The 13,747-nt window shown below is 32.7% G+C and overlaps 1 protein-coding gene across 1 annotated transcript; it reads left to right on the plus strand.

Moving 5' to 3' along the window:
* The first annotated feature begins 5,451 nt into the window (after positions 1 to 5,451).
* Positions 5,452 to 10,693, plus strand: LOC111904533 (LEAF RUST 10 DISEASE-RESISTANCE LOCUS RECEPTOR-LIKE PROTEIN KINASE-like 2.7). The gene is made up of 3 exons (XM_023900283.2): positions 5,452 to 6,252; positions 9,302 to 9,358; positions 9,453 to 10,693. Exons 1-3 carry the CDS (start codon positions 5,520 to 5,522, stop codon positions 10,526 to 10,528), a joined length of 1,866 nt encoding a protein of 621 aa, XP_023756051.2. The 5' UTR covers positions 5,452 to 5,519; the 3' UTR covers positions 10,529 to 10,693.
* Positions 10,694 to 13,747: the final 3,054 nt, after the last annotated feature.

The raw sequence follows: 13,747 nt of genomic DNA on the forward strand, positions 1-13,747 counted from the left end.
CTGCAATTTTATATAACTCTTACCGTTACCGTATGAGTCTAATGAAACCTCATCCATCTGGAAAGTCAATCTATTGGATATAATTATACTTTTTGATCTAATAATACTTTTTAAAAATACACATTGATGTTATTTTTGTAAGAATCCCCTCATTTTTTATCGAAGTCTGATTACTTGTCACCATTGTTGGTAAATAAACGTAGTAATATATTCATTTCAAATATCTTTGGTTAATTATTTTATGTATATTATTAGTATTTATGTTAAAAAGGAAATGCATGCCATTTTAAGTTATAAGTTTTTGATAGTATTATGTCATATTTTGAAAACCGAAGCGGACCCGTCAGTTCAACCGGGAACATGTCTTACAAGCCAAAAAAAACCGTTCATCAAGTGAAACCGAAAAAACCAATCTGGTAGCTAGAACCATTAAAAACCGAGAATTTAAAAAAAATATATTTTTTGTATTTTTAATATATTAAAATCAATGATAATGTAATTGTTACATCATTCGGTTTTTCTGGTTTTTTAGACTGGTCCGACCAGTTGGGCCACTACTGAAAATCATTTATATCTATCAATTACCTAAAATAAACTCAAAATTAATATTTAATATGTCAATTAAAATCCAAAATCTTTTGCAAAGACACTATCAATCCAAGGACTTCAACTTCTCTTTTATAACCATATTTAGGCATTTTGTTCTTCCCAGTTAAACTAATAAAAACACAAAATCTCACATGATAATCATGAAAGAAGTAAAAAAGACACATAAAACATGTCGATTATATACATTACTTTCAACTTTCTAATATTTATAATCTTTGAGCCCACATATATACTATAGGTAAAAATTTGAATAAAGGCTCAAGAAATCAGTTATATAAATCAACTATATAATTTATCAAACATCACTACACATAACGCTTATATATTACACTAGAAATTGTTTAAACCAACAATCACTATATAAAAATAGATGTACAACAACAATAACTACAAAAAATAGTTTCAGATCTCCTTTTAGAGATTAAAAGTCGATTGCACGCATCACACACCTTGTTCTTCATTTAAAAACCTTATTTACATTTTAGAAAAATTATTTATCTTGTAAAAATCTCTTAAACCCTCAATTTGTGTCTAGACACCCCCGAAGGTGTGTACGAATCCCTCAAACCAAGGCTCTGATACCAACTTGTAACATTTCAAAATTCAAGACCAAAAATTTCATTTTTAATTAAGTAATTATAAAACCAATAGTTCAAAAACATTCATAACATCATCCCATAACAAAGACCAATATGTCACTAATCAAAACATGTCATAGTAAAACAACATCAGAGTATAACTCCCAAAGATCTCATATACGGAAACCATGGTGTGATGCGTTGCAATCATGCCGACTCCTTTTCTTTCGAGGAAGAAGTACCTGAAACCAAAACTGAAAAATGTAAGCACAAAGCTTAGTGAGTTCCCCTATCATACCACATACCATACAATAATGCATTGCCAAGCATATCTGGGTGCTGCCCTCCCCTTCGGTCTATTTCAACCGGATACTGCCAAGCATATCTGGGTGCTGGCCTCTAACATCCCAAAATTCAAGACCAAAATTTTTATTTTTAATTAAGCAATTATAAAACCAATAGTTCAAAAACATTCATAATATCATCCCATAACAAAGACCAATATGTCACTAATCAAAACATGTCATAGTAAAACAACATCATAATATAACTCCCAAAGATCTCATGTGCGAAAAACCATGGTGTGATGCGTTGTAATCATGTCGGCTCCTTTCCTTTTGAGGAAGAAGTACCTAAAACCAAAACTGAAAAACTCACAAAGCTTAGTGAGTTCCCCCATCATACCACATACCATACAACAATGCATTGCCAAGCATATCTGGGTGCTGGCCTCCCCGTCGGTCTATTTCAACCGGATACTGTCAAGCATATCTGGGTGTTGGCCTCCCCTTTGGTCTATTTCAACCAGATACTGCCGAGGATATCTGGGTGTTGGCCTCCCCTTCGGTCTATTTCAACCGGATACTGCCGAGCATATCTGGGTGTTGGCCTCCCATTCGGTCTATTTCAACCGGATACAGGGTCTATTTCTCCCCCTATCACTACCACATAACATCGTAGCAAATAAGCACGTAAAACATAACATATAGTGGCATACCAGAAAATTATCACAAAGACAATCATCTCTACTACAAACAACTACTACAGGGTCGGCATTGGTGCCTTCGACCCTTTCCTACAGGAAGGTAACTCACCTCAATTGTGTGTGTCGTAATTGTACTCATTGGATGGCTTGGGACTCCTTTCCCTAAAACATAGTAAGTCCCTTAGTTAGTTATTGGGCCAAGTACGACTCCCTTATGGCCCAACTTCTAATTCATTCCCTAAGGAAAGGTTCCTTAGTCCTTACCCTAATGGGCCTTTTCCCTGAGGCCTAATCCATAATAAATTTAAGGCCCAAGTCCATTACTTTAAACTTTAAGGCCCAATAAAGCCTAATAAGGCCCAACAGACCACCATAAATCCCAGTCCTAGGGCCTGAGCCTTACTCCACAATAGACCATGAGGCCCACAAATCCAGGCCCAATCACCAAAAGCCCAAAAACTCATTTAACCATTCTGTCTAGCGTACGCGACTCTTGACCGCTTTGGGGAGGTTGACCCAGTACACATAGCGTACCCAGAGGTACGCCCAACGTACTGGTCACTTTCCTTAGAACTTCCTTTGTGACTTAATCCATTAAGTCTTAACGTCCAAAACATAGATCCAGGTCTTTTAAGATGTCCTAAACCATAAAGTTATAAACTTTATGTCTTTGCATGAATGGATGGGGGTTAAGACATGATTTAAGTCCTTAAACATACTTTGTGACCATCTAACACCTGCATGGTTGTGGCTTAACCATCAAGATCAAATTTTTATGGTTCTAAACACCTTCAAGAACCAAAAAGGACAGCTCATTTGGACATAATCTTTTAAAACTTAAAGGACCTCAAGTGTGGGACCAAAATGTGACATAAAACACCCCAAAACTTGATCTAAGCAAGGAATGATCAAGTTTAGAGCTTTATACCTCTAATGAGTCATAAATTATGCCAAACTTCTAGATCTACAAGCCTTCTCCAAGCTCTTGCTCCTCCTTCAAGCTCCTTCTTCTGCAAAACCACCAAAATGTTCAAAGTGAGCTCAAAATACATGCAATGGGGTTAAGGTTCGAGTTTGGCACTGAGAGGACAAGGGAGGCTGAGAGGATAAGGATTTTGAAGGTTATAAGTTGTTTAAATAGGGCGCAAACCCTAAAATTTAGGGTTTGCATCTGGTTGCCCTACGCCCAGCGTTTGCATGGGTATGCCCAGCATACGCATGGCAGTCCCCTGATCCGCGCCTCATATGTGTACACCGTGCTTACCCCCTATACGCCCAACGTACGCTCCACCCCAAAAATCCCAACATTTGATAATCATAAATTGAATAAAAGGCAATACAATACCTGATATATCTTAGACATTACACCAAAAGGACTTTGTTAATAATTTAAGTACATACCAATTTAGTTATTGGCTTAGACACCTAATCCAACACAACCACCATATTCATATATGAATAATCACTTGAGAATAAATACATATTTATTCATATATGAATATACTTATATATTCATATATGAATGTACTTATTCATATATGATTAAGTATATACTTATTTAATATGAATATTCGTCATCGTCATCAACACCTCTGCCACCTACCGACACCACCACTGCCACTGCCACCAACCATCATATTCATATACGAATAATAACGTATGAGCAGACACAGACTTATATATATATATATATATATATATATATATATATATATATATATATATATATATATATATATATATATTAGGTTATAACCCGTGGGAACCATTGTTACAAAATAAATTAAGCTTTCATAGAAAAACTAATAATTACTAATAAATTTTTTAAATAAACTATTAATATATATATATATATATATATATATATATATATATATATATATATATATTAGTTATGTAAAATTATAAGTATTGATTTAAATGAATATGTAAAATTTATTTCGAAGATAAAGGTGTACGAACTGTTTTTTTTTTAATCAGGTATAATTACAAAAAAAAAATGGAATTCGTGATTTTAGTATGCATAAATTTAGTGGTTATATATGTAACTATGTGTAAGACTCATGTATTACATGGGTTTATTTAAAAAAATTAAATAGGAAATTCTAAATATTTGAAAATTTTGAATTTATAAAAAAATTAAAAAAAAATAAATTATTAAAATTAAAGTGTTTTTTCTGTTTTAAATTTTAACAAATAATTTAGATAAATAAACAAAAGAAACTAATGGACTTTAATTTACAAATTTTGAAATTAAAAGAAAGACAATTAATGAAATTGAAATGCACCTATTATTATATTTATTGCAATTAATACATGTAATTAAATATTATGTGAAATTCAATAAAAATGAAACAACCACAAAATGTTGTCTAGAAAAAAATTTAATTGAAATTAACTATAAAATGACATGTGGCCAAATCAATGAAAGTGTGACACATGGCAAAAAGATTTTCATTTATTAGAATAGATTTTTTATTAGAATAGGGAGATTAGTGATAATATGTAAATTGGATAGAAGGTATAATAACATTTTGCAAAATTATAAGAAACAAAAATTGACAAGTGACATATTATTAATTAGTAGGTGTAAATGAGTGACACAACAAAAAAATATATTCTTTTATTATAACACGATTATAAAGTTTGGACCGTTATACGAATTAAATAAACAATTTACATTGTCCTACATATAATATATAAACATGTACACTATTAGAGCATCCATAATTGTGAGTTCAATGAGAGAGTTGAATGAGGTGGTAAGTCCATGTGTTATTCAATGGATGAAACTCTACCATTGTGAGATGCCACATTCGCATTCAATGGATTTGGAGTTCAATGGCCATTGAACTTTTCAATGGGAAAAAGAAAAGTTTTAATTCTTAAATATTTACTATAAATTATATTTTATAACATTCTATTGAACTTTGTAGAGTTGAATGCATTGTAAAGAAAAAATAATAGAGTTGTATGGATTATAGAAAGATGATGTGGCAATCCATTGAACTCTATACGTCCTTAGTTTCAACTTTGGTTCGTCACGCTGAGTTCAAAGCGTCCGGATTCACCAGCTTGTCTCGAGTTAAAAGATCACAAAAATTTCTCAAACATTTTCAAACTTAAGACTATTATGTGATATCTGCGATTTCGTTGGTATTTCTCAGCTAGTCAAGTCTAATTAGCACTAAAATGAAACGACTTTTCCGACTGCCTTACACTATAGTATTTCAATCATTCCAACATTGGAAAAGTAGACGCAAAGTCAAACATATCATGTTCAGCCACACTAAATCTCTTCAATTATCTCCCTCATAATCTACCATGTTTATTATTTTCCTCAATTAATGTCTCAAATGAAATACCGCATACGTCTATTGTACATCTTTTTGGTTCTTTTTATAGGGTCTCTTTCGGGTTCCCTCTATGAAGATTGTGCCCCGCAACACTGTGGTAACGATATAAACATAAGCTATCCATTTTTCGTTGGAGGTTTACAAAGATCGTATTGTGGGTACCCGGGTTTCGAGCTCCAATGCAACTTCAATGGCCTCCCATCAGTTCTTAACATATCTGGAACTAACTACTCAGTTAACGATATTGACTTCCAACAAAAATCTATGCGGTTGGTTCATGCCCCAACCAGCACGTGCCCCTTGGATATCAGAAACATAACACTTGGTTCTGATAGCCAGCTGGTAGGGGTGTTTCCTGCCGGTTTAACTTCGGAGCTTATTTTTCTTACGGAATGTTCAAAGGAAGTGCCAAATAATATGACAGAGTATAGGATTGGGTCTTGTGATCCAGATGTTATGTTGGTAATGCTTGGTGATGATGAACATTTGGAAATGGCAAAGGAATTTTGTAATAGCGTTGTTGTGGCGCCGGTGGAAGTGCCCGGTGATCAGGTGGTGGTTGGTGGAAATTATACAGAGGTAATGAAGAGGGGATTTACGATGAGCTGGTCTGCACCAGGTTGTAACCAGTGTGAGCAGAGTGGAGGAAGGTGTGGATGGATTGATTCCCAGTTCCGGTGTCTCTGCCCGAGTTCGATCGACGTTAAGGATACGTGCCCAGTTGGTAAGTGTAAAGTCTTTTCCTTTGCAAAATGACTAGTGGCTTATGTCATGCACTCATGCATATATTATTTTTTAAACACTTGACTAGCTAACGTATATATATTAATTAACACAACTAAATAAATAATCACTTAATGAATTCCTTAAGGTTTTATTTACTTTTATGTATCATTGTTTCTGTATAGGGCCACCTATTTCTATTTCTTTTTTGTTCTCGTTTTTTTTGAAATTATAAAATACACTTGAAACATCCATTTACTATTATTTCTATTTTGGTCGTTTTTTATGAAATTATAAGATACACTTGAAACATCCATTTATTACTAGTCATAAAATGTGATATTTTTTTGGAACGATAAATCTAATGTACTCATAAACTACTCTTTTAAATTATTTATGTTCTAGACAGGACATGAACCCTCAATCTTAAGATGGAGGGCAACAACTTGTTGGTGATTTGTTATCATAATGTTATTTAAGTGTAATGGGGTTAATTTGTTGACCAAAAGTGACTTAATAAATACTAAACAAGTACGAAAGGTGTAGAGTACATACTTGTTTAAGTTGAATTAAGTTTCAAAGTACACTGTCATTTATGGGCTTTGCCCCTGAACCAAAGGGGGTCCAGAGGCAGCGCCCCTTGGAGCAGGGCCCAAGGGACAGAGCCCCTAGCTGGGGTCGAGCCGTTTTTTTATATAGGTTATGTTACTATATAAAAAATGCAATAGAAATCCGGCTTTTTGAGAATTGGCCCAATTTTGACTTATAGCCAAATACCCGTTTTTTATGATCGTTTTTGTGGTTTGTAACAGTTTGAAACTATCATATGACAGTTTTCAGACAGTGATCTTAAAATCCGTTTTTGGTCTCATTTTTCTGGTACATAACGAAACATCATCAAAACATTCTCTATTCTTGTCTCTTTTAGTCTTATCTGATTAAAGAAGATTGAAAGTACCACCCAAATACTTTAATCTGAAAATGTTCAACACGATTTTCAGAATTTCCAAGCATTTCTATACCCCAAAATTCTAACACATTTGATACTGCTAAACTAGAAACCCTTTGATAATTTATACACTTTAAAAAATGTGGCACTCTTTTGTTAAATAATTTATGAACTCTACGCCCTCCACTAACCCCATTTTAACAAACCTAAATTTTTAACATGATGGGTGGATCTTTGGTCTTTACTCAAAATCATGCACAATGGAAGGTACTACATGTTACCATGTCTAGTGAATAGTGTCCATGTGGAAGGCTAAGCATTGAACACTAGTAATATTTTAAGTGTATCATGATTGAAACCCCGAAGGTTCTAGAAAAATAAATTAGAATGATTATTAATATTTACCAACAACTATTCATATGTAAAATTTAGAGTAAGTTACATGTATCATCCATCTTTCAATGTCAAAAGACCATTGGGTCCCTATTTCCATCCATGCCAACATGAAATGACTTTATTTCCCTTATTGATTTCTTTTTTCATTTATTTTTTATTTGTTATAATTTATCTATTATTATTTTAATTTTTTTTTATTAAAACAATAGAAGTGGACCCTACCCCCTTTTATACCTTATCTTTCATCGTCCCACCTTCAATTCCCTTCTCCCTAGCCCATTTTTCTTACAACCTACCGATCATGAAGAAAACATCCTCGTCTCTTCTCATGTATTATAGATCGGGAGATAAATCTACCTTTACCCCAACCTTTTTCCCTAAATCTATGCTAAGAACCCTAAATCTTGAAATTGATCAGATACAAGATCTTGAACAACAAGATTAAGGAATTGGTTTGAAGAAATTGACCAGTGGGGGTTGTACACTGAAGGGAATCGGATGGGTTTAGGTTTTGCTTGTGTTTTCTCGATAGTCAACTTCTTTCTGGTTTTTTCTCCATCATCAAACTATTTTTTAGGTTTCAAAAAGCTCTAATTTGGAAACCAAAACCGTGTTGGTGCAATACTGAGAGAATGGCAAAATAGACAAAGATATATGGGTGATTTCTGATTTTGCAGGTTTTCAAAAAGATCCACCGCCATTTTTATTTTCTGGAACTATTTGTATTTCAAGTTGATTTTGAGTTTGGTTTTAAGGGTGTTTGGGATTGTTTTTTAACTAAAAAGTCATTTTAAAGTCATTTTAAGGACTTTTGGATTTATGGGTTTTTTTTTCTAAAAATGGTTTTTTAGATGTGTTTGGATTAACTTTTGAGAGAGCAAAAATCAAAAAGCCAAAAGTCACCAATTCCTGACTTCTAAAACAACTCATTTTCTTCTTGTCAAAAAGTAAATCTAAAATGACTTTTGAAATTGTCAAACACCTTTTTAAACTTTTTGGCTTTTCAGAAAAGCCAAAAGTCCAAAAAAAAGTCAATTTGAAAAGTAATTTCAAACATCCTCTTAATTCTAAAACAATTTTGGATTTCTAAAACTATATGGGTAGTGACAGATTCAGGATCAAAGTAAAGGGACATTCCCAATAAGAAAAAAAAATTCCGAAAAAAATTATACTACTAAATTTTTTTTGAGGGGTATCTCGGGCTACCCCGTGATACATATTAGATCCGCCTATGTGTGGGTTATGGGTTTTAGATTTTTGATTTTGAATTTTGGAACCAAAGGTGGGAGGTGCAAATTGGGGTTGTTGGAGAAGATAATCGGAGCAGGAACAAAGAAAGGTGGAGAAAGCATAACGGATGGGTGTGGTGTGGTGTGGTGAGGGTAAAGGGTGAGGGTGGTGGGAGTGGGAGTGGGATCTATTTTCTTTTTAAAATTATAAATAATAATAAATATTATTCGATTAACTAAAAAATAAATACACAAGGGCATTATGGTAATTTTAAATCTGGAACATACTAAAACTGCAAGAAAATCTTCTTTTGGGGATGAAGCGTGCAAGTTTTAAACATACCAGGGACAATTCAAGTTATTTTTTGAAAATAAAGACCGAATATACCTTTTGACACTTGCACAATAGACAGTTAGTGTAATTTACTCTAAATTTTGCAATAATATGATAGTTGACTCGCTTCTTATGCATATAGGAGATACAAGCAAAAAACAAGGAAGCACAAACAAAAAACAAGTAATTCTTGTCACAGGTAATTCATTATACACAATTTTTTGCTCACTCCACTAACCTTTTTAATCTTAGCAATAAATAATTTCATACTTACCATTCATCGTTTGATACAGCTCTTTGTGTAGGATTTGTGATAATATTGGTTGTTATAATCTTATGTTTCTTATGGAAACTTAAACAAAGAAGAAAGACAAAGAATTCTAGTAATGTGGAAAATTTTCTAAAAAATCATGAATTCCTTGCCAAAAGGTACTCGTATTTGCAAGTAAAGAAAATGACAAGCTCCTTCCAAGTCAAACTTGGACAAGGTGGCTTTGGTTTTGTGTATAGAGGAGTGCTAAGTAATGGAAACTTAGTTGCAGTGAAGATTTTAAATAAATTGAAAGGTAACAATGAAGATTTTATAAATGAAGTAGCAAGTGTTGGTAAAACTTCCCATGTAAATATTGTAAGCCTTGTGGGATTTTGCTTCGAGGGCAATAAAAAGGCATTGATTTATGAGTTCATGCCTAATGGATCACTTGAGAAGTTCATATATGACCAAGCTTCTTCGAGTAATAACCAACTTGGGTGGGAAAAGTTGCATGAGATAGCTATTGGGATTGCACGAGGCTTAGAATACTTGCATATTGGTTGTAATACGCGGATCTTGCATTTTGACATAAAGCCCCATAACATTCTTTTGGATCAAGATTTTTCTCCCAAGATATCTGACTTTGGCCTTGCCAAGCTATTCCCCGAGCAAAGAAGCATGATATCCATGTCACGTATGAGAGGAACACCAGGATATATCGCTCCTGAAGTATATTCTAGAAATTTCGGGCAGGTATCCCATAAATCAGATGTTTATAGTTATGGGATGATGATTTTGGAAATGGTTGGAGGGAGGAAAAATATTGAGGTTCGAGATAATCATACAAGTGAAATATACTTTCCTCATTGGATATATAAAAAGGTCGAATTAGATGAAGAACTTGGGCTACGTAGCAATATGAGCGATAAAGAAAACGAGATGGCAAGAAAAATGATTATCGTGGGCTTGTGGTGCATACAAACAAATCCCTTGAACCGACCAACAATCACAAAAGCGTTAGAAATGTTAGAAGGGGACCTGGAATCATTGGAAATTCCTCCAAAACCTTATTTGTCTTCTCCATCAAAGTTAGTTGGTTCCTCACTTACAGATTAATTAATTATATCTTTATTTTTCATTTACTAGCCTCCAAAACCTTATTTGTACATGGGGACATTTGGTGCACAAAATACTCAAACATATTGGTAATCACTATTTATGGCGTTCTCATGTAATAAGGGACCTGTTGAGAAATCCATTCATAATGGAAAACTTGTTATTAACTTTGGCTAATATTTTTACTGCCTCATGGTATTGATTTATGTTTTTTTAACCAATTATAGTTTTCTATTTGCATTTCAAGGATAGTGTTCTTGATACGATCATAACACAATCTCGTTCATTAATTTTTAGGGAGAATTATATATATATATATATATATATATATATATATATATATATATATATATATATATATATATATATATATATATATATATATATATATATATATATATATATATATTCTTAACATCAAAATATCATATTGTATCATCTAATTTCTAAATATTATATTTGTCTTTTATAAACTTTCAAAATATCATACTGCCCAAAATCCTCATTTTAAAAAAATTTAAGCATTTTATAATCATTTTAAATCTTTATTTATATCAACCGACTATTATATCTCTACTATAAATCTAAATTTAAATATCATCTATACCTTTTAATCTTTAATAAACATTCAAAATATCATATAAGTTTATCCAAATTATTATTGCAATCAATTTAATAAATTAAAAGCTATAAATAACTAAACATCTATAATGCTTAATTCTCTTGGGGTTATTCTATAGATCTTGTATCATGAAGTCAAAAAGTTTTAAGCTTTCATGACAACACACAGTATGACAGTAAGAGCTCGAGTGAAGGTCACTTCATCTGTGAAATACTTGAAGGGAGAATTTGGTGCAACCAAATCTTGAGTGCATGTCTGTTATATGGATTATCTATCCAAAGTTGTCGCTTATAAATTATTTTCCTTTTCAAAACAAGTTGATGTCCATAAGCCTAATCCAAGTGATCCTAAATTTGCACAAGCGGAGAGTGCAACAACAATGGTGAATAGGTGACATGATTAGGTTGAAGCCTGAAAGCTTGATTTTCTTGAAACCACACCAATGCATGTTCCTAATGAACTCTCTTTACAAACCCATCAATTACATTAAGGTATATAAGTATATTAGATAAAATCTCTCTCAGGCATTTCATCGAACATATTTACTGCTCTAGTAATTTCTCCATTTCTCATCAACCCACCAACCAGAGAGTATTCCAGGTGACTTTATTCTTAACACCCATCTTCTCAAAACACAAGAAAGCAGTATCTACCCGGTTGCATTTATAGTATGTATCAATAATAGATGTACTCACCTTTACGTTATTTATCCTTATGAAAACCGAATTTGCATACTAGAACATGAATTGAAGCTCCAAAAGAAAGAGCATGCAATGGGAAATCGACCCAGCTAGAGAGAAAAGCCACAAAGGGTGCAAAGGGCCAAGGAGGATGAGGGAGCTGGTTGTCGGTGTAGACATGTGGTGGTGCATAGAGTTGTTTGGCGATGCCCGTGATGGTTAGTGTCAAGGCAAAGACACTTATTTCTTTAGGTACCTTCCCACGTGGCTTTGGAAGCTCGAGCTAACACCATCATCGTCACATGTGGTGGTTTGTTTTAATACCTGCAAGTAATATGATCTGATTAAACACAGTGACAGCATAAGGTCAAACAAGGACAACGGAAAATATGGCCTTATTTATTTATTTTTTATACTTATAACGACTTTAAAATATAAAAAATAATTATGAAATATTAAAAAATATCAACAAAAGTTTAGTGTGAAAATAGTTTTTTGAAAGTTTACAAAGAGTAAGTATGATATTTAGAAAAAATAGATCAAAAAATATATGATATTTTAATATTTAGAAATTATATATACCGAATTCTTTTAATTCTTTTAATTTTTTAAGTTCTTGTTGTTGGTGTTTAATTAGATAGAATATGATTGGAATTTGTAAAACCCGCATTTTAAAATAAGGTACAAAATTCTTTCAATTCTTTAAGTTCTTGTTGTTGGTGCTTAATCTTATTTAGATAGAATATGACTCTGAATGTGTAAAACCCACATTTTAAAATAAGGAAAATAAGTTAGGAGGATAATGATTTTTTATTTTGTTTACATTTAAACAATTTTTTAATATAACTGTTCATCAAATTTGCAAAATGTGCTCAAATGTTATTATCAACATCTAAGATAGCTTATGACAATATAACATTTGAACATATTTAACAAGTTTAGTGGTTAATCATGTACGAAAAAAATGTCTAAATGCGAACAAAAAAAAATTCATTACCTTCCTAAGTCATTTTCCCTTTAAAATAATAGTAACTTTGAATTTTTATTTTTTTTCGACGTTTTACAGACTACTTATTCTTAACTTTGAAATATATTGAGTTAAAACGTATTATAAGTTGGAACCATATTAAGTGATATTTTGCTGATTGAAATTGGTTAGGGATAGGCGGAGAAGAAGACAAGTAAGAGACTCAAAAGATAAACTTCTCAAGTGATCTTTTAGCTTTTAAAATGGGTTAGGAATGTCTATACTTAATTTAAGCATGGTGGACGCAAAAATTTACAGCAGTAGTGGCATCAAATCGACAAGCTTTGGTTTCAAAAATTTACAGCAGTAGTGGCATCAAATCGACAAGCTTTGGTTTCAAAAATTTACAGCAGTAGTGGCATCAAATCGACAAGCTTCGGTCTCAATTTTCTCGGGTTCGGTTTCGGGATGATAAGTTTTAAACCCGTAAACTTTAAACTTAGCCACAAAATCACCATTTAACCAAAGTTTAGGTTGGGACTTAGCAATTCTTTAAGAACATAAAAACCCTTATAGAGAAAGATAAGGTAGGCAAGTGTTTCATACCGCAAACAATGTGGGACAACTCATGCGTTTGAATAAAAAAGAAAGAAGCTACTTGTCTGTTTATAAAAGGGATAAGTCGGGCGAAATTTCCATCCCACCACCGATGTGGGATGAGATGCATTATTTACAAAACTGAAATTAAAATCAAAGCCTTGGAAAAAACACAAATGACAAGAATAGAACATGAGACCTCAACCTCTAACACCTCGTTCCCGAGTTCAAGTTAAGGAGAGAAAAGAAAGGAAATTGGTGGAAATAAGAATAAAATAAAAGAAATTGGTGTTCCTGAGTTCAATTAAAGGAAGGAAGTTGATAGAAATGAAATGATCTTTTTCCCTCCTAAC

The sequence above is a fragment of the Lactuca sativa genome, chromosome 3 (assembly GCF_002870075.4).
Source record: "Lactuca sativa cultivar Salinas chromosome 3, Lsat_Salinas_v11, whole genome shotgun sequence".
Lineage (NCBI taxonomy): Eukaryota > Viridiplantae > Streptophyta > Magnoliopsida > Asterales > Asteraceae > Lactuca > Lactuca sativa.